Source organism: Carcharodon carcharias, chromosome 12 (assembly GCF_017639515.1).
Source record: "Carcharodon carcharias isolate sCarCar2 chromosome 12, sCarCar2.pri, whole genome shotgun sequence".
NCBI lineage: Eukaryota > Metazoa > Chordata > Chondrichthyes > Lamniformes > Lamnidae > Carcharodon > Carcharodon carcharias.
The window spans coordinates 139781821-139804115 of record NC_054478.1 but is presented as its reverse complement, the minus strand read 5'-3'; the positions used below and the strand labels follow the sequence as shown (position 1 = coordinate 139804115).

Below are 22295 nucleotides of genomic sequence, written 5' to 3'. Positions count from 1 at the left end.
CCTTTCATTGGGTTTGTCACTAATTGGTTGAAAAAATTTTCCTGGACACACTGCATGAATTTTTCTCCCTCAGTGCCCCTTATATTTTTTGAATCACAGTTGATGTTAGGGTAGTTGAAGTCTCCTACTATTATTGCCCTCTTGTTCTTACAAGCAGAAATTTGTCTACATATTTGTTCTTCTATCTCCCTTTCACTATTTGGGGGTCTGTAGTATTCTCCCAGTAGTGTGACTGCCCCTTTTTTATTTCTAAGCTCAATCCATAAAGCCTTGTTTGTTGACCCATGTCAACCTGGTAAGGATGGCAAATTTCCTTCCCTAAAGGGACTTTAGTGAACCAGATGGGCTTTTGCAACAATCAGCAATAATTGCCACGGTCACCATTACTGAGACTAGCTTTACATTCCAGATTTCATTAATTGAATTTTTGAAATTTCACCAGCTGCTGTGGTGGGATTTGAACTCATGCCTCCAGAGCCTGGGTCTCTAGATTTCTGGTTCAGTGGCATTATCACTACACCACTACCTCCCCATCATAGAATCATAGAAAGTTTATGGCACAGAAAGGGGCCACTTGGCCCATCGTGTCTGTGCCAGCCAAAAAACGAGTCATCCAGCCTAATCCCACTTTCCAGCATTTGCTCCGTAGCCCTGCAGATTACAGCACTCAAGGGGCAAATCCAGACACCTTTTAAATGAGTTGAGGGTTTCTGCCTCTACTATCCTTTCAGGCAGTGAGTTCCAGACCCCTACACCCCTCTGGATGAAAAGAAATTTCCTCATCTCCGCTCTAATCTTTCTATCAATCACTTTAAATCTATGCACCCTAGTCACTGACCTCTCTGCTAAAGTAAATGGGCCCTTTCCGTCCAGTCTATCCAGCCCCCCCACAATTTTGTACCTCTCAATCAAATCTCTCCTCAGCCTCTGCTGTTCCAAGGGGAATAACCACAGCCTAGCCAATCTTTCCTCATGGCTGCAATTTTCCAGTCCTGGATGGCAACATCCTCATAAATCTTCTCTGTACCCTCTGTAATGCAATTATATCCTTTCTGTAACAAGGTGATCAGAACTGCACACACTACTCAAGATGTGGTATAACTAATGTTTTATATAGTTCCAGCATAACCTCCCTGCTCCTATATTCTATGCCTCGGCTATTAAGTGAAAGGATTCCATATCATTGTATCACCCATTCCACCGATAGGATATCTGCTATTAATACCAGGCACTATCAATATCAGGATACCCAAGATGTAGCTAGTGATTTAGGTGTCAGCTTAGGCTCAGTGATTGCACTCTTGTCTCTAACTTTGAATTTTGTGGGTTTGTATCCCACTCCAGGGACTTGAGCACATAGCCTCGGCTGAAACCAGTGAAGTGCAGAGTACAGTGAAGTTGCACTATTGGAGGTGTCGTCTTTCAAATGAGACATTAAGCTGAGCCCCTGTCTGTCCCCTCACTATTTGGAAGAAGCAGAGAGGAGTTCTCCCCAATATTTATCCCTCAACCGACATGGATTGTTTGCATTGTGCGTCGTCCCACAAACAGCAATGTGGCTGCCATATTTCCTACATTAAAACAGTGACTACACTTCAGTGGCAACATTTTTTCCCTAAATCAGTTGTACATCTATCCTGGATGCCTTATTCTGGACTTTTATTCTTGATTTGTATTTTTTTTAAATATTTAATCTTAAAACCTCACTGGGAGAATGGAAAGGCTGGGAAAAGGCAGGGCAATTTGGAGGAATGATTGAAATGTTATGGTTTTAACTCCTGTGGACGTGTCACACAGTAGCATTGCACACACTCCTGTATTTGATGAGGTGCTTGTACTACAGCCTGAAATATGTGCCCTGTGCAATGAGATGGATTTGCCGTGTAGATTCTGAAACTCATGAGAAATGTCATGTGGTTTGTTTTCCAAAAACTACCAGACTTCAATGCATATCCTCACTGTGCGGGGCAAAAAAAGCATTTGGAAAAAACTTTTAAAAATACGTAAGTGCTTCTATGTCTTATATCATTTCTATCTCTAAGGACTTTATGTGTACCACTGGATGGTCATTTAGAAGATGATTTTTCTCTGGCACTGATTTGAAGAAAGAAGCAAATGACAAGGACATCAACCTTTCAGTGGCTGCATGGGTGATCATAGTTGTCATCACTGTGACTTTGCTAGTGGCCTTGAGATTTGCATCTGGATGCCGGTGACTCATCAAAATAAGGTCACGGTGCTCAGAGGCATGTCATAACCTGAAGGAATGAGTGTACCATAACAGAATATATTAAAGCTAAAAGGTTTATGATAAGTGAGGACATGTGTGTATGACTGAAGATCACTGGCCTCAGAAAGTAATGGAATCTGTGTCAAGAAGATATAATAATGGAAATTATTTTAAAATAGGACTCTAGTGGGGTCTATGTGTGTGTCCATGTGTGTCTTAATTGGATTAAAGCCAGCTAGTCTGGGTGCTCTGATGTATGGTAGTTTTGAGATGTTAATTAGATAAACATAAGGAGGGTAGAAGGTAAATTGTAAATTTGCATTTGTTAAAAGAAACCATTCAAGACTGTGGATGGAATCTTACACCTAGCCAAGCAATGTGTGTTTTTTAAACTACTAAAATTGGTGGGATGAAAGGATGTTATTGTTAGGGGAGGTAAAGTTAAAAGCCTAGTGACACAATGGAAAATTTACATTCAAAGAGAAAGATATGTATAAAGGAGAAAGGAGATTGTGTGCAAGGTAGTGGCATTTTAAGATCCAACAAGTGTGAGAAGCCTCCAGCCTGTAAGCCTCAAGTCTGTCTGCAAGGACCCAGAGCTGAAAGAAACTCATTTTGAATGTGACTGTCCAGGGTGTGCTTTGCCACAGGTCTGTTAAATCTAAGTTTTACTATTGCCTTGTCGGGGGTTAATTAAGGGATTTTTGTAGTTGTTATAGTAGTGATTTGTAGACATATGTATGTGTTTACAATTTTTCTTCTATTAATAAATATTTAATTTAGTTTTATAAAAAGAACCTGTTGAGATTCTGTGGTCTTATTGCTACTGAATTCAAAGCCTACATCTCGGAACATACACATTGCAAAACTGGTTATGACAGTTGTTTCAAGTTTCCCTCTGGGATTTGAACAACTCAGTCCTTACTATCGGCTGTGTCATAGTAATGTGTTCTGCAGGAAAATGACCACAATGAAATCCTAACCTATAACAGTAGTGTTGAGCACAATGAGCAAGCAAAGGTGGGCAGCTCAATGGTCAGGTCCTGTGGTGTGGTTATATATCAACTAACTGACTCTGTAGTGGAGATTTGATCTGGTGGTGCCAAATGAAAGAAAAATTAAGTTAGTAAACTTGTGCATTTCTGATACAGGAAAATATGTGGTGATGTGTAGGTTTTTACAAAAAATTCTGTTAGCCAGTTTAGCAATACCTGTTTGGGTAATGGTTGCTTGGTAGTACAGAATTTGAGTATTGCTGAAAAAGGGGACACGCTGTTGAATCTTTTCATCTCGAACTCATCAGGATAGGTGCAAGAATGCTAAATTTCAAAGAGAGCAGCAATTTATATTGTATAAGAAAAGGATGCTGATTGGTTGGCAAGTTGGTTCTGATTGGTCAAAGCATTTCCTTTTCTGAGTTAAATAAAAGCATGGGGGGAAATAGCTCCCTGGTGCATTCTCCATGGCAACACCTTGATTAATCAAAGCTGAATTGCCAACCAATCGGCACCCTTTTCTCACAGAATATAAACTGTTGCTCCCTTTGAAATTTGGCATTCTTGTGTCTGTCCTAATGCGTGCAAAATGAAAAGCTTCTATAGGTTGTCTTTTTTTTTCAGCAATACTTAGCCTTCTGAGAAGTTGGACTGCTTAGAGGGAGGTAACCCTGGTCAGATAGAGGGGTGGAGAGAAAGGTCAAAGAATGGAGATGGTCAAAGTAAAAAAAAGAAGCAAAGTGAATACAATCAAGGTCTTCGAGCACAGAAGGAGACCATTCAGCCCATTGTGCCAGTACCAGCTCTTTAAAAGAGCTGCCTAATTAGTCCCACATCCTTCTTGTCCCATCGCCTTGCAGTTTTTTACTTTTCAAGTATATATCCAATTCCTTTTTGAAAATTACTGTTGAATCTGCATCCACCAGCTTTTTGAACAGTGTATTCCAAATAGTAATGACTTGCATTTTTAAAAAAGAATATTAATCTTCCCCCTGATACTTTTGCCAATTATCTTAAATCTATGTCCTCTGGTTGTTAGTAGGAGCCATTACTTCATATTATCCCTATTAAAGCCCTTTATATTTTTTGAAAAGCTCTATTAAATCTCTGTAATATGAGAGAAACAATTCAAAAAGGAAAGTAGATAAATGTTATTATTAATCTGACAGCAACGTGTCACCAGTGAAGTTTAATGGTCTCTTTACTTTTACTGATGCATTCCTGTGTGTGATAATTCACAGGATGAGCAATGAGATGGTAAAGAGATTGTTTTGATATAGTGTGTAAGAAAAATCTCATTTAGATCTCAGAATATGACATGTGACACCAACCAAAACTGGAAAGTGCAGGGCTTTGGAATATCTACATGATACAAAATACAACTGCCAGAATTATAACCTTTGAGTGGAAGGAAACTTCTTTGCTTCCCACCACAATATCCTGTGCTTCTCAGACTTGGAAACTGTGGAGCATTGTTGGGTGAGGCAATGTTCACTGTCATGCGAAGTGCATGCATCAACATATGGTCTGTACTCAGGTTAGTCATCCTGACATGACAATAGGAATAAAAATTTGAATCAAGTGTTTGTTTTTTTAATTCTTAGTCACCCAGTGCATTCCTGATGTAAATTAGGTAAAGGTGTTAAGCAGTGATACAAAACAAAGATCCATGGAAAAGATGGCTGATTGATATAAAATAACAGACTTGTGAAGCCTATTCTACAGAGTTGTAGTTTGGCTCCCTGCATAATTTGCTGATTCTGTAATCAATCACTTACTAAGATGAATTTTTTTTGGTTTATAATATAGTCACAACTGACAAGCTGGCTGAGAGTGAGCTTTCTGTGCTGACTGACCTCTTCCCATTTCTGCGCAGTTTTGTTCTTGGCTCTGCATTGGTTTGAATGGGCTCTAGCAGCGATGAATGTCTCAGTGAATTCCTTTCTTTACCTCCCCCCCCCCCCCCATTTGTGATTCAGTTTTGTGTGGTCAGCCAGGGGTTATCCACGTTTCTTTAGAAATGCTATGTGATATTGGCAATTAGCAGCAATTAGGTCTGAGATCAACGAGAATCTCAATCTCTGCAGTAAGCAGCAGTTAGTGTGTGCAGACATCATACCCAATTCATCTTGCTGAGGTGACAAGGTCAGCAAGAGCAATGGTATTTTATATATATATATATATATATATATATATATATATATAAAAGAATCAACCACATTGCTGTGGGTCTGTAGTCACATGTAGGCCAGACCAGGTAAGGACAGCAGATTTCCTTCCCTAAAGGGACATTAGTGACCAGATGAGTTTTTACAACAATTGACAATTGGTTGTCATTAGACTTTTAATTCCAGATTTGTTTTTATTGAATTCAAATTCCACTATCTGCCGTGGCGGGATTCGAACCCATTAAGGATTACCAGTCCAACAACAATACCATTACACCATCACCTCCCCATATGTTATATAAACAATCATGTTTATTATATTTCATCATTGTAGAACAAGAAAAACAATATTGTGCTGGATCTCATCATGGCATAAAAGAGTGTGTGTGTTTCCTAGATACCCCAATGCACAACTTGTACAGACAGTGTACTCAGCCCACAGTTCTGTTGTACCAATATATGTTGCCTTAACCAGTCCACCTCATGGGCAGGATTTTCGGGCTGTCAGGCTGGCCCATGCCCGACATGCCCATGTGTGAAATGGTCTGCGATGATGTCAGGTGAGCGTCCCAATGTCATCACGCACTTGTGCGATATTTTAGTTGGCGGGCACGCCAATTGGCAGCTTCAGTTTTTCCTCATAAATCAGACTGCTGATCATAGGATCAGCCTCTTGGAACTTTGTTGTCGTAGGACAATGTTGGGTAATATAAATATGGTATCCTCTCCACCAAAAGGCTGTGGCTGGTGGGTCAATTTGAGCTTCCAAGACTGATAGATTTTTGTTAGGCAAGGATCTTCTGGGATATGGAACAAAAGTGAAAAGTAGGCTACTCCTGTTCCTACTAAGTTCTATAATGTCCCCTTCAATTTCACTATCCCATTTAGCTTAGCATCATCTGCAATCTTGCCCATTTCACGTTGAGTTTCTCAATCCAATTTGTTGATGTAAATTAGGAACAGTAGTTTCCCAGCGCTCAACTGGGAGTAGCTCTGCCCACCTGAAATAATTCCCCCATAGGATTAGCTCTCTAAACTGGTACCCATTAGACAGCTTCTTATCCATTTGCAACTTTGACCTTGAATCATAGAATGATATAGCACAGAAGGAGGCCAATGTGTCTGCATTTGTTCTTTGGTATCCCCTGCTGTTTACTCGAAGTCATGAAAATTGAAAATCTTGTTGCTGTCTCCCCTGCTGTTTACTCAAAGTCCTGAAAATTTCCTCACAGTTTTGATCTTAACTGACAGTCTTTCATGTGGAACTTAATTAAATGCTTTTTTTTTTGGGAAGCCTAAATACATAGTGTGATTTTAATATCACCCAATGAACAGTTAAAAAGGCACAGGTGCCTTAACCTTCAATTTTGTGCTGATCCTGATTTTAACTTGTTCTTCTGAGCCCCTCTTTAACCAAACAGGTGGCAGTTCAGAGATGTCAGCAAGTTCTTGTTGCAATTTTAACTCTGGTCTGAGGGCAGAAGTATTGGAACTTTCCTCCCGTGGGCACGAGGAGAGAATGTGGGATCAAAAGTTATCTTTTAAGGCAAATTTAAAAAAAAATTCCTTGTAGGTCAAGAAGGAGCAGAATTGCGTGAGAGGTCTGGACAGTGTAGATAGGGAGATGTTGCTCCCCCTCGTGAAAGCATCAAGAACAAGAGGGCACCGATTTAAAGTAATAGGCAAAAGCAACATGAGGCAGTGAGTGACTGTTGTCTGGAATGTGCTGCTTGAGAGTGTGGTAGAGGCAGGTTCAACCAAGGCACTCCAAAGAGAATAAGTCTGTTAACCGGAGAGGAAGAATGTGCAGAATTACATGGAGAAGGTGGAGAGCGGTGCAGACACAATGGACCAAATGGCCTCCTCCTGTGCTGTCACAATTCTGTGATAATGTTATATCCTCTGTGGTCAACCAGCCCTGGCCATGTTCATGTTCTACCAGATATTGCACTGGGCAGGTACTGCAGTAAAAAGCTCTGTGATGCTGAATCTGGATGCATTTCCCTGAATTTTTCCCTTTTATCCAGCGAAGGATACAGTTTTGTTTGCTCTCTATGAATCCAACCCTCAGATGCAACCTTTGTTGTCAGAATCTAAACGGTGAGAGATTGAGGAGCTCTAAGATTCAGAGGGATCTGGGTGTCCTAGTGCATGAATCACAAAAGGTTAGTATGCAGGTACAGCAGGTAATTAGGAAAGCTAACAGAATGTTACAATTTATTGTGAGGGGAATTGATTACAAAAATAGAGAGGTTATGCTTCAGTTGTACAAGGCATCGGTGAGACCGCACATGGAGTAGTGTACACAGTACTGGTCTCCATATTTAAAGGAAGATATAAATGCAGAGAAAGTTTACCAGACTATTACCAGTAATGGGCGGGTTGTCTCATGAAGAAAGGCTGAACAGCTTCGGCTTGTTTCCACTGAGATTTAGAAGAGTAAAATGTGACATAATTGAAATCTTTAAGATCCTGAGGAGTCTTGACTGGGTGGGTGCAGAGAGGATGTTTCCTCTTGTGGGAGAATCCAGAACTAGGGGTCACTGTTTAAAAATAAAGGGTTGCTCATTTAAGACTGAGATGAGGAGAATTTTTTTCTGAGAGTTGAAAGTCTTTGGAACTCTCTTCCTCAAAAGGCATTGGAAGGAGAGTCTTTGAATATGTTTAAGGCAGAGCTAGATAGATCCTTGATTAACAAGTAGGTGAAAGGTTATCAGGGGTAGGCAGGAATGTGGGGTTCAGATCAGCCATGATTTTACTGAATGGCGGAGCAGGCTCGAGGGGCCAAGTGGCCTACTCCTTGTAATCCGTGCGTACGTTCATAAATATTAGGTTTTGACTTGCTTGAACCAGCCAATGGAAGGGAATCATTCATGGGATATGGGCATCACTTGCTAGACCAATGTTTATTGCCCATCCCTAATTTCCCTTGAGAAGGTGGTGGTGAGCCACCTTGAACTGCTGCAGTCCATATGGGTTTAGGAACACCCAGAGCGCTGTTAGGAAGGGAGTTCCAGGATTTTAACCCAGTGACAGTGAAGGAGCAGCAATGTATTTCCAAGTCAGGCTAGTGTGTGTCTTGGAGGGAACTTGCAGGTGATGGTGTTTGCATGCATCTGCTGTCTTTATCCTTCTATGTGGGAGAGCTCGCCGGTCTGGAAGCTGCTGTTGAAGCAGCCTTGGAGAGTTGTGCAGTACATCTTGTAGATGGTACACACTGCTGCCACTGTGCGTCGGTGCTGGAGGGAGTGAACGTTGAATTTGATGGATAGGCTGCCAGTCAAGCAGGCTGCTTTGTCTCGAGTGTTGTTGGAGCTGCACTCAACTAGGCAAGTGGACGCTAATCTGTCACACTCCTGACTTGTGTCTTGTAGATGGTGGACAGGCTTTGGGGGGTCAGGAGGTGATATATGGTTAGATTAGATTTCCTCTTGTTGGAGATGATCATTGCCTGTCACTTAAGTGGCAAAATAACTTTTACACCACATATCAGCCCAAGACTGAATGTAGTCCAGGTCTTGTTCAGTTGGAGATGATCATTGCAGGACGCTGATAGTGTGGGATTCAGCGATGCTTGTGTCAACGTGGGTTGGTATTGACTTAGATGGTTCGGGCTTGTCCATTCAGCGAACGGGACCAATAGGGAACCGTCCAATGGGAAGTGGGACTCGTGTCGTTGCGCCCAATGGGGCAGCGTGACAGGTGCAACGCTCCGTCCGATAGGCAAATGGGTGGGTTCCTGTCCAATGGGCATCCGGGAGGTGGGGGGGCGGGTACGGACCAATGAGGAGCGGAGCCGGGGCGCCGCTTGGGCCAATGGGGAGGCGGCTCGGGCTGTGGAGGCTGAGTGGCGGCGAGAAGATGGCGGAGCAGCGCGCTGTGCGAAAGCAGAGCGGGGACGCCGAGCCCGAGCGAGCAGGTGAGGCTGAGGCGGCCCGGGGGGGGGGGAGGGAGGTACGAGTAAATGAACCGAGGCCATTTCTGTGTGAAAACCGGGGCTGGGGAAGCCGGCGGTTCGCTCGTGAGCGGGCGGGGTGGCAGCCGTTGCCGGTTCCCTGATGCTGCGCGGTGCCTGGAGCCCCGGTGCTAAAAAAATAATAATAAAAATATCCCGTTTGCGGCGTCAAAAGCAACAAAGGATGTAATGCAAAATGTACAACTGGGTGCATTGATGCATGTGCATGAGGTACTGCGGAGAAGCCGACAAAAAAACTCCTCCATCCTGTGTGTGTTTTTTAAAATGTTGTAAATGTGATTTACGGTTGATATCATTATGGTCTTTGCAGGAGGAGAGGTGAAGTTTGAATTGTGTGTTTCCATTATTGCCAGTGCCCTGAGTGACCAGCCCGCTTTGCTGAGGGACGTGGATGAAGCGAGCTGGGATCATCCTCTTTCCACCGCCCCCCCCCCCCCCCCCAAGTCTCCCCTTCAAAATGAATACAGGACCATGAGGCTGATTGATGGAGTTGGCGCTCATCCCCGCCGCACTTGTTGTTGTTGTTGGTGATGATCAGCGGGAGAAACTCAGTGGCCGGGAGAGGAACCCCATTCACCATCGCGGGGTCGGCAGACACCAGCTTTTCCAAATGCCCCCCCCCCCCCCATAACCACCTTCCACAATTTATCATCCCGACTCGGGTTGTGCCAAATGAATTTGGATTTTGTTTCCCGCCCCTGCTTGCGTTGCACTTCATCTCTTTTCTACCCACACCCCCTCCCTTTTTTTATTTGAATAGAAAAGTGGATTTTCACGGCTCTGTGATCACCATCAATGATCTGCTCCCAAAGCAGGTTCTGCATCGGTGCTCCCTTCTCCAAACCACTCTTGTCTTGTATTATTTTCCCCCATTAATTCCCCCATCCTCCTTTTTCTCCAGAGGTTATTTCCGCCCCCCCCCCCCCCCACCATGTCCACAGGATACTCCTGTCGGCATCTCCTCCCAGCACAGGCCCAATCCAATTCCCTTACCTTTTTCTGGTGACATCAAACGTGATGGCATTATTGGTCCATGGTAAAAAGAAAAATGACGAATGTGGTTAGTTACCTGTTGAAGGAGAACAAAGTTGACCTGTCAGCAGGGAACTTTTCATTTTATTGCCTGTGTTGTTTTTCTCTGCCTTCCCCACAAATGCTTTTGGTTATGACAGTGGTCCTTGACGCTCGTTTTAGTGGTTACATGAGCATATGTGGTGTGTGTATGTATTTGTTACCCTCTTTCACTCCAGCTATATGATAGATCTCTTTCAGTTGCTGCGGCATATGATGAGAGCAATTCTAGTTCTTCATCGAGGGCACATGGGTGATAGTTGGTTTGTTAGTCCTTGTCCTGTCTGTTTTTCTTGACTCCTTTGTCATTGTTCAGGGAAAGACTCCACTGTCACTCTAACTGATGCTTGGACCTACCCTGCCCTTTCACTGTTAGTAGTCCGAATTGGAATTTATCTTCACCTTATTCTCTAGATTTGGATGTTACATTTCTTGCTATTTTTCATTCTTCAACTTGGCCTGTAAAGCAAGGCATAAATGTGCATATAATTAATTATTTGGTGCTGATGGTTATCATCTTCTTTGATCTGCATGTTTCACCATCCTACCTTGGGGGAGGGAACTGTTGCAAAGAAGTTTAACTGACATTTATCATATAAATAGTTGTAAGTGAAAAGTGTGTTTTTTTTGAGAGGTGATAGGTTTCTGGCAAGAGTAGGATCTTCCAAGTTGTGCTGCAGTCTTAAGAAGTTCTTTGTGTGCTGAACTGTACTGTATATTGACCTTGAATTTTATTCCAGTCATAATTATTAACATTGCTAAGGGGATGTTGAATCTCCTTTCTGAGAAACACTGTAGATGTTGTGGGGGATGAACCAGTTGGATCAGAGACAGAGTAAATGGTAGAAGGTGGGTGGAACAATGATAGTTCAGGAAGGTAAGTGTCAGAGGAGGGAAAGAAGTTTTAGCAGAAGGAGGATTCTTCCATGAGACTCCCTTGCAGCTTTTTCAAGCATTACTAATTCTATTTGCTGGTGTATATTTTTTTTCTCTCATACTTAAGGTGGAAATGGAGTTATGAGATTGGTGAGTTGGTGTACACACCTCCTTCCTTCACTTTTATTTGAAATTCAGGTTTTCAAACTAGTTTAATAAGATCTGGCCCTGGACTAACCAGAATAACGTGCTTATCTTTCCAAGCTCAGTGGCAGAGCTGACTGCAAAATTCATTCAATTTACACCTCCCTGAAACGGATTGAGCATATTTACTCCATGCTTACTCTTTTTGTAAAGTACCAGTTCTTTTCTCAAAGGATTTATCACCCCCCCAAAGGTATTATCATCCCCCACAAGGTATTATCATCCCCCACAAGTTCATCTTTGGCCCCTCTTTCCACAGATGATGGCTACTCATTGGCACCTTTCCCAAGTTGGCACTATTTGTTGCTGAGAGTAGACAGTGAGTGACAGCAGTATTATTTCAGTGAAGTCATTTTCTGTTCCTGCTCAGTGTGCACACATCAACTTTCAGTTCGAGATACCAAATAGTAATCTAGCTCAGTAGCATTGAGGACAGATTGCAATGCCCCTGTCTTGGCTGGGACCCACCTTGGTTTGTATGTGTTCACTTTTTGGGATTTCTGACTTTCACCATGGGGATAAGGGTCATTTTGGTGTAATATATGATAAAAATAGCAGTGTTGAACTAAACAAGGCTCTTTGCATGTTAAATGCCAAGACAATGGGATTGGCAGGTATATGTTAGATTTTTTTTATGGCATTGGGTGGTTGAAACAGTATGCTGGAACGATAGAAGATACTTTGGCATTCTACTGAGCATTCGCACTCGCTGTGGTTTCGTCAACTTTTATTTGAATAAAGCAGGGTTGTTGCCAGGTTAGACTGGTATTCAGTTTGACCAAATGCTGAGGCTGTTGGCCTTTTTTTTGAACAAGCCAGAGGCAGTCGAGCAACAAAGGGATGTAAGAAGGATGGAATACAGAAGAGATGAGTTAGAAAAATAGCTTTGTCACCAAGGCATCTCACTGAAATGGGAGGAACAGCATGTGTTATTTTTGCATCATGTACATTACAAGTTGTGTTGATGGAAATAAGTGAATCTGATTCATCAGATGGGAGATGAAGTAGTAAAACAATTTGTGTCACGTCCTAGCTCACTACCTGCTTACTTAGTCTGCTTTCGGCAATAGTGAGGAAATACGTATGCAAAAAACATACCTAGCCCAAATCACAAGTGGTGCTGTACTGCCTCTCTGGTTGACACAAAAGTGACTGAGTGATACTTTTGAGAATTGACTTGCAAGATGTTCAGACCACTCAAGGGAGTGACTGACCCCATCTAACCCAAGACAGTATCTGTGGAAAACCAAAATTCACAACACCATGTTTCAGCTGATTACTCGCTGAACCAATTCAGATACTCATAGAATTGCTCACAATTTTTGAAAACCTACCATTGATATTTCTTTTCACTGTAGAATGGAACCACTGGACTCAACATTGGAGCAGCCTGTCAGGTGGAGGAGTAACTGTTTTGTTGGGACCTTGAAAATAAATGAACAGCAAATAGAAATATTTTTAGCTTATGACTGAGAAATTAAGCATGTAGAATTTTTCACCTTTTTAAGTTTTGGATCTTCAAGAGCATTCTATTTATGATAAATATATTTTTCTGAACCATCTAGTTTAGGAAGGAGGACATTGCATGTGGTATTCAGATGAAAATATTTCTCTTCAAAAATCATTTTTACACAGAAAACAAAAATCTAACCAGTTCTCAGTTTATTTAGCGACAACTGCAAGTGTATAAATGTTTTGGTGTCTAATAGTTTTTTTTATATCACATTCAGAATGTGTTGTTTAGATGTTCCATAATTGTCATCCTGTTTTTAAATGCAGTTCAGTGTTTTAAGAGTTAAATCTTTGTACCAGACTTTACACAAATGATTTTGGACAATCAGGACAGTTTTTTTTCTTTAGTAATTACAAGTTTGGCGTAAAATAATTAGTGCGACCACTTTAACTTGTTTGTGAAAACTGTAAAGTCATAACTTACTTAGTTTATTGTTTGTTCTGTGCCAACTGGAAGACTCAGTTCCTGCAGATGTATTTTGAATCATAAAAGCAACTATAATATAGCTTTCCTAACGAGAGTATGCCATACATCGTGTGAAGCTATTGTTGGTAGAGCTTATAGCAAGGAACTGCAATGAGAAATATTGTTTTGAGGACTGAATATTCTGGTAATGGCCAGTACAGTACATTGTATACCTTTTTTGTGCAGTTTTTAATATATGGTTAGCAAAGACTGAAAATGTTGTTTATATTCACAGCAATAGCAATAATCATGTATATTGTACTTGGTTTCTAGCTCTGTGTCAGATGGGTGGATGGATGTATATTGCAAGTTTGACATTATTTATTTAGTTACCTGTGGTTTACACAAGAATAAAATTGGATACCTAGGAGACGTTGCAGATCATGGAACATTCGCATCAATGTCAAACAACTTACATATTAAATAATTGTTAGCTGAGCTACAAGGCCTTATTGAGTAGGTTTAGATGATATCTTATTTGTTTAGACTTGATTCGGTGCAAGCCCTGACTCAGTGGGTAGCACTCTTGCCTCTGAGTCAGAAGGGTGCGGATTGATGTTATGTTAGGAATATCATCTTGGCTGAAATTCCAGTGCAATACGAAAGGAGACTTGCATTTTTGGATGAGATATTGAGGACGTAAAAGATCCCATGACACTTTCAAAGAGGAACAGAGGAGCTCTCCCTGGTGTCCGGGTGAATATTCTTCTCTTAATCTCACCAAAACTGATTATCTGGTCACTACCTCATTGATGTTTATAGCACCTTACCGTGTGGAAATCGGCTGTTATCTTTTTTTCCAGAAAAAATTCCAATGATGGCAGTTTATTGAATAAGCTCTCCTTTTAATATTATTTTTCAAGCCCTCAAAGCTAAAGTTTGAAAAATACCTTTTATTCTAAATTGCAAATCAACCAGATCTTTCTGCAATGCACCAGTGGCAAGGTCAAAGTCATCTTGTTCACTCTGTTAAAAGCCTCCATTCCCATCCTTTTGCTCACACGAAACCTGATGATATGTAATTTCAATGTCCCGTTTGACTTGGAGCTGAACTTCAAGTACTGTACCCCATTCATCACCTAAAATCACCTCTGCATCGTCTTCTGTCTCAGCCTTCTCCATGTCCTTTTCACCTCACAAGTTTAATTTCTCCACTGGCCTCCCAAGTTCTATCTGACATAACTCCAATGCATCCTAAACTGTATCCCAATACCTTTATACTGTTCTGTTACATTCCATTCCTTGACAACGATTGGCTACATGGGCCCTAAATTCAAATCCTTGTTATTAACCTCTTCAAGCCTTGTTTTGCTTCATTGTGCTCCCACAGTTTCCTGGAGCCCCAGGAATAAATAAATAAATGCTAGCATTTATCCTCCACTCTACCAAAACTGGCTTTGTTGGCATCTTCCCTTGTTGGCACTTATCCCATTTTGGCCCCCTACGCTCACTCCAACTTTGATAAATCTTGCAGTTGTCTCTACACTCTAGGGCACCTTCCTGAAAATGCTTTGCCTGCTATGTCTTGGACCATTTCTTTGACCACCTCTGCTAATTATTTTACTGGCTTTTGGCTGTACTACATTTAAAAAAAAAATCTGCTAGCTTTCTGACTGATGCCTGCCTCTGAAAAATCTACATTGTCATGAGTATGTATTCCTTCCTTGAAGGGACACACTTCATCGCTCTTAAATCTAGAGAACTTGGGTGTAATTTGGAAGAACAAAGACAGATGGGTCAACAGGTGTACACAGAGGAAGTGCTAGAATTTAACTAGCTAACACTGCACAGCACACTGGTATAGCACAGTACTGCTAGTTGGGACCATCCTCCTGGTTTTAGGGTAGGGGTTAGCAGCAATGTGTGGAGCTATATAAGAAGTGCCTTGGCATTCATTGGCTAATCAATCAATGGTGCTCTGTTGTACTGCTGAACTGCCTGGTTCAGGAATCAGATTACTGATTTTGCTACAGAGGATTGACTTGATTCCAAGTTTTCATCACTATGCATGGAGCCATGTTGACTCCAACAACTCCAAGCATGGTATAAATGGAAGTTGCTGATAAAACATTTGATTTAAAAAAAAAAATCACATTTTATAGATTTTTTTCTAAGAACTATTGTGCTAGCTTAAACTATAAGTTAAATCTGATACTAAATTCTTCTACAGATCTTTGTTTCATATCAAGACTTCAAACAAATGGAGAATTACAGGCATAAAAGCAAAGTACTGCGGATGCTGGAAATCTGAAACAAAAACAAAAATTGCTGGAAAAACTCAGCAGGTCTGACAGCATCTGTGGAGAGGAAGACAGAGTTAACGTTTCGAGTCCGTATGACTCTTCATCAGAGCAGAGAATTACAGGCAGTTTATCACAGCTAAAAGATATGACTCACTAAAAGAGTATCTTTCCACTCGTGTTTGTGGCTAAACAGTTCAAGCTATCGGTAAGAATCTGTTGAAGCAATTTGATCAAGCTGGTCTTTTCGTTACTGTCTTTCACTGAGGAATGTACAGTAGGCAGAAACAAAAATTCATAAGCTTAAAAATAAGGCATGTACAGCTAGTTGCTTTTTCAGAGGTAGTATGTTGTTGGTACCCCCATCAGTACTTTCATTACTTCCATACTTGACTCTTCCAGTGTTCCCCATCTAGCTTTCCCTCTGCCTAAATTTCAGTTCATCCAAAACTCTGCTCCTTGCATCCTAGCCTGGAACAAGTACCATTCATCCAGCATCCCTTTGCTTGCTGGCTTATTGTTGGCTCCCAGTCCGACAATGCCTTGATTTTAAAATTTTCAGCCTTGCTTTCAAATCCTTCCATGGCCTCATCCCTCCCAATCTCTATTCCTCTCCAGCCCTACAATCCTCCCACTTTTAATTGCTGTACCATCAACAGCTGTTCCTTCAATTGCCTAGATCCTAAACTGAGATTGCCTCCACGGATCTCTATTTCTTTCTCCTCCTTTGAGATCCACCTTAACAGCTACCCCTTTGATCAAATTGGTCATTTACCCTAATATGGTCATTTACCCTAATATCTCCTTCTGTAGCACAGTGTCAGATTTTCTTTAATTGCTTCTGTGGGCATTTTATGTTAAGCGTTATATTAATGGAAGTTATTTATGTTGGCAAACTGTCTTGGAATACAAATGGGCTGTCTTTTTTGCCCCTGTCTCCAGAATTGGGGCCAGTGACTTCAAAAGATTAGAGGAAGAAAAATTAACATATTTCCCTCTAATCCTTTGCAGCTGAGAGGTGGAAATTTGTTTCCTTGCCTGTCTTATCTCTTCCAGGGTAGTTTAGAACTCTGTGTCTTGTTTGCCAATTATTTTTTAATGCCCCACTCTCCTGAAGGAGCTAACTCATGTTGTGGTGAGACAGAAAATCTGCCAAGCCTTTTATGACCTCGGGATGTCTCAAATTGCTTTACAGCCAATTCGGTACTGTTGAAGCATAATGTAATAGTAAACATAGCAACTAATATGAGCACATAGCAAGGTTCCGCAGACAGCAGTGAGAAAAATGACTATGGGAGGGACAAATGTTGCTCAGAACATGAAAATGAATGCTCTTACTCTTCTTTGTTGCCAGAGGGCCTTTTTATGTCTACTTGAGAAGGTTTAATATCTCATCTGCAAGTACAGCATTGCTGACAATGCAGCCCTCCCTCAGTGCTGGCACTGAGATATCAGCCTGGATTTTATGACCTTGTCTCTAAGTGGGACTTGAACCCACAATCTTCTGACTTGGAGGCAAGAGTGCTATCATTAAGCTACAGCTGACACTGTTCCAGTGATCCAGTGATATCCAAGTGGCTGTTCACATCCGAGCTGAATCCTGGTTTTTCACGTGTTATGCTTCTTGGATTAAAATTGATTGGAAATTATTTTTGAGCCTTTGGAATTCTCTACCCCAGAGGGTTGTGGTACTCCATTGTTGAATATATTTAAGTCTGAGATAGCAGATGTTTGGTGTCTCAGGGAATAGAGGGGTATAGGGAGCAGCTGGGAAAGCGGAGTTGAAACTGAGGATCAGCCATGAATCGAATTGATTGTAGGAGCGTAAGATCTACTACTGCTCCTCTTTTTGATGCTCTTAGGGTTCCATTGAAATCCTGAAGAATTTTAATAAGGAAGTGACAAATAAAGAGGGAATGTTGTAAGCTGATTCACTCTGCACCAAATTTATCCTGACTCTCAAGGTTCAGAAATGGAAATGGCTAGGTCCTACCCAAAAGGAGAAGTATAAGCCTTTAATATTTCACCTGCTGCTCCTCTACATGTTGGAGGTCTGCCTGAGTCTTTGGGGTAATTGCTTGCTGTCAGTGTGGAATTTTCTTGATTGAATTAAAGCACACAGTGTATGGCAGCCAAGTGGTTATGGTACTGGACCAGCAAAGGCTGTGGGTTCAAATTCCAATGATAAGTTGTGAAATTCAGGTCATTATCTGGTAGCCCAGGTTTAAAATCCAGCTAATTCAACTAATAATCCTCCCAGAAGGAGACGTGCCACTCCTGTCCCATGCTATATAATTGATTCTTAATGCCCGAAGTGCAGCTAGATTTGAGCAGTAAATGGTGATGTCCCTTGTGGCTGGTACAAAGATGCCTTGGCAAAAATCCTGTTGACCAATGGGTTCAACAAACAGCAGTTTGGCTGGAATCTTACACTGGTGTACTGCATGTATTAGCAGTGCATCAGTGAGTGTTCCCAAGAGCTTCTTTCTTTCTTTTTATCAGTCAATGAACCACAATCCAGGACGTCATTGTTGTTGCCCGTGGCCTGTTGAATTATTCCTTACCTTATGTAATCATGCATTGCTGCTTTTTATTGATTTTGTGAGTCTGTATTTTTAGATCCCCCTGTACCAGTACCTCATTTTCAAGGAGTATATGGCCTCCTCATTGCTTCTATTCAAATGTGCCACCTCATCTTTGTCTGTATTGAAATTAATTTACCATTTACAAGCCCATTCTGCAAGTTTGTTAACGTGTTCTTGTATTCTGTAATAGACATGTTCAGTATTAACCTTATCCTTCAAGTTGGTGTCTTGGCAGAGAAGGGTCTGTATAATACAATACTGTAGTGTTGAGTTTGTGATTTGCATTGCATTACATTACTCTTGAGGTGTCTCGTCTGTCAAAAAATAACAATGGAAGCTTGATGGAGCGTGTGTTTCTGTTTCAATAACAATGTTACCGTCCAAAGTGCCTGTACACCTATGAGGGAAGCCGAAAAGGAGAAAGAGCAGTATCCTATTGTGCATTATAACTGCAATGGTATGATCAGAGAAATTCATCATTGTGGGAGACTTCCAAGTTTGGGTTGGCGGATGTCAGCGTCGTTTCTGTGCTTGCACCTCACTTCCTTGGACCTAACTATTTAATGACATCAGGCGATGTTAACACATGCTTCTGCACTGCAGGACAACTTCATAATTGGGGTTACAGCAAGTATTTAACAATCAAAGACATTTATATATGAACTTTTTGCAGATGTAAAGCACGCTCTGATGAATCTGTAGCACATTACTGACCAGTTTGCCACAAAATTAAACAATTATGACCTTTTGATGTATCAGCCGTCCATAGAAAATTTACACCAGTCATCACCATTGCTAATATTGAACTGAATATTGTCAGTTGGTTCATCTGCCTAAGTAGACAGTGATCTACATTGTCATATCAAGAATATTTTGCGTTTGGAAGATTAAAGAAATGTCTAGACCCACTTTTTAAAATGTATAGTTTATGTAGATGGCCACTGTCTTTCACATTTTATGAAATTTGCTGGTCTATGCAGGTAAGTGGACATGGCAGTGTATAATCTTTGGGTGGGAAATGCCTTTTTCTCTCTTATTCACCGACTCCTTGTGTGTCGCCTTCCCCACCTGACTGGTACTGGCTCCTAAGTTATTCAAATAATCAACAGTTGTCCAATTCAGTGTGAACAGGAGCCATTTTTTAAAAACCAGCACTTCTGGCAGTGTTGCAGTAGCCCTGTCTCCCGGGAAGTCTGTATCATTTAAGATCTGATTGTAGTCAACACGCTGAAGTAGCATATAAACCCCTGGTTTGTTTAAAAGCTTGGCCAAGCCATCTGCTTCTCATTTGATCTTGGTGTGTGGGCACACTTAGCATGGCAGTATTGTTCGTCCTAACATGTCCTGAGGGCATTAAGAATTAAATACATAATGTTGGGCTAGAATCGCATGTTGTGGTGATAGTTTCCCTTCTGTCGTGCTAACACATCTTTGTCATTGATGTTTAAGATGTTGATACAGTTGCATCCATCAGGCCAGGTGGAGAGTATCCCAGTACATGCCTGACATTGCCTTGTGTATGATGGAGAAACTTTGGGAGTCAGGAGATGAGCTACTCGTCAACCAATACCTAACGCAAGTTCTGTCGAAGGGTCATGAGGACTCGAAACGTCAACTCTTTTCTTCTCCGCCGATGCTGCCAGACCTGCTGAGTTTTTCCAGGTAATTCTGTTTTTGTTTTGGATTTCCAGCATCCGCAGTTTTTTTGTTTTTACCTAACCTTTAGCTGCTTTAGTAATTATGGCATTTGTTTGGCCACTGCTTCGGGTAGCTAATTGAAGGAAAATCAAACGGTAGTTTTTTTTTAAGGCTTTTCCTCGAGTTGAAGAGTGAAAGATTATTCATTGTGCAGCCAACCCTTGGAAGGAGGCCAGATGAAAGACAGAAGAGTGAAATGAGGTATTTTGGGAAAGTAGGAGAGAATTCCAGAAAATGGGTGGCTGAAGGCTTATCGGTGGAAATGTTGGCCCAGACTCAGATGAATGGAGTATACAGCCTAAGTTTAAAGCTGGAGGAAATTGTAGAGGCCAATCTCTCTCTCAAGGTGTGTTGGTGCAAGGGTGGAAGTTGAACACTTAGTTTTTTTCACTTGTTACTCTCCATCCTTAGTGTAAAGAAAATATCATTCTTCCATTATTACTGTGAAGCAGGCTTGTGGGGGCTGTGTGTATGTTGTTTTTGTTTGTTTGTGTGTGTGTGAAGCTGGATTGGAGGCAAAAGAGAGATTGCAAAAGATGTCATAAAAAGGTCGAAGGGGCATTGATGGTGGTGATACTGGCTAAAGGAGGTGCTAATGGTGACATTAAGAGTAGAAAGCAGAATGAGCAAGTGACAGATGGCCCTAGTGGGGGTGGGGGAAGGGGATGGTGTGGGGAAAAAAGATCGAAATAGGCTAAAAGGTGGGGATAAAACAATTAATGGAAATAAATTTCAATAATAATAATAGGTGGGGAAAATATATATATATATATATATATATAAATATTTGAAAAAGGGATCAAAAAGGGGTGAGGATGGAGCAGAGAACTCATGATCTGAAGTTGTTGAACTCAGTGTTAAGTTCGGAAGGCTGTATAATGCCTAAACGGAAGATGAGGTGCTGTTCCTCCAGTTTGCGTTGAGCTTCACTGGAACATTGCAGCAGGCCAAGGATAGACATGTGGGCATGAGAGCAGGGTGGTGTGTTGAAATGGCAAGTGACAGGAAGGTCTGGGTCATATTTGCGGACAGTCCGGAGGTGTTCCGCAAAGCGGTCACTCAGTCTGCTTTTGGGGTCTTCAATGTAGAGGGGAACGCATTGGCAGCAGTGAATGCAGTGGACCAAATTGAGGGAAGTGCAAGTGAAGCACTGCTTCACCTGAAAGGAATGTTTGGGCCCTTGGACAGTGAGGAGGGGAAAAGTAAAGGGGCAGGTGTTGCACCTTCTGCGATTGCATAGGAAGGTCCTGTGGGAGGGGTTGAGGTGATGCAGGAGTGCACCAGGGTGTCCCGGAGGGAACGGTTCCTACAGAATGCCGAGGGGGGTGAAGGGAAGATGTGTTTGGTGGTGGCATTGTGCTGGAGTGGGCGGAAATGGTGACCCTTTGAATGCGGAGGCTGGTGGGATGAAAAGTGAGGACAAGGGGGACCCTATCGTGGTTCTGGGAGGGAGAGGAAGCTGTGAGGGCAGAGGTGTTTATTTGTGAGTCTAGGTATGTAGAAATCTTCTGCGGAATGTTGTAAGACCAAATTTAATTGTGTATCTGTAATCTTGTGTGTTTAAGTTTTTTTTCTTGTGTTTTTTTAATTTAATATTTAAAATCTTGGTGGAATCTTTACTTCTGACTTCAGTACACATGCCTACTTGTAATAAAAATACAAATTGCAAATTGTTGTGATAGCTTGACCAAGTTTTCCTTTGGGATTTGGTCACCTGGCAATTACCACCTGTCATAACATTAGGTAGAGATTTCCATACCCAAGAGATTTGTATTTTTCAATGATGGAAATGATGATTCATTGGCTGCCAAGTTATAAAATGCATACTTTTTGCCTAAACACAAATGTTATTAAAAGGCAACAGTTTTCCTCTCAGGTTTGGGGATAATTGGGAAGTCATCCAGATAATGGAATTGGATTCAATTCCAAGAATAACAGCATAAATCAGTCAAGTAGATTTCAATTTGCTCAAGCTATTTAGTTTCAACACCGTATTTTGTCAGAAGTCTTGTAATTTTTTGGATGATGTATAGATGCCCATTTTCTAAGTTAGATTTATACCCAAGAGTCTGACACGAGAACTTGTCCATTTCATTCAGTTTACTTACCCTTCTTTGAATTGTTGATGGTGGTGTGGCTGTGCTTAAATGCCATTTTTCTCTAGACTGATTTTCACCCTACTAAGGATGTCAAAACTCCATGTATGTACGAGCCCAATGTGATTCTCGTAGTTGGTTTAAGAATATTGATTCAGGCATTTATAACTGTTCTAAA

General features: G+C 41.4%; 1 protein-coding gene across 6 annotated transcripts in view; it reads left to right on the top strand.

Moving 5' to 3' along the window:
* The first annotated feature begins 9248 nt into the window (after positions 1 to 9248).
* Positions 9249 to 22295, top strand: part of LOC121284757 (double-stranded RNA-specific editase 1-like) — a 300748-nt gene continuing 287701 nt past the window's right edge. For all 6 annotated transcript variants that reach the window (XM_041200327.1, XM_041200321.1, XM_041200326.1 and 3 more), the window contains exon 1: positions 9249 to 9312. In XM_041200327.1, coding sequence (XP_041056261.1) covers positions 9255 to 9312 — 58 coding nt within the window. In that variant the 5' untranslated portion in view covers positions 9249 to 9254. The remainder of the gene's footprint in view (positions 9313 to 22295) is intronic.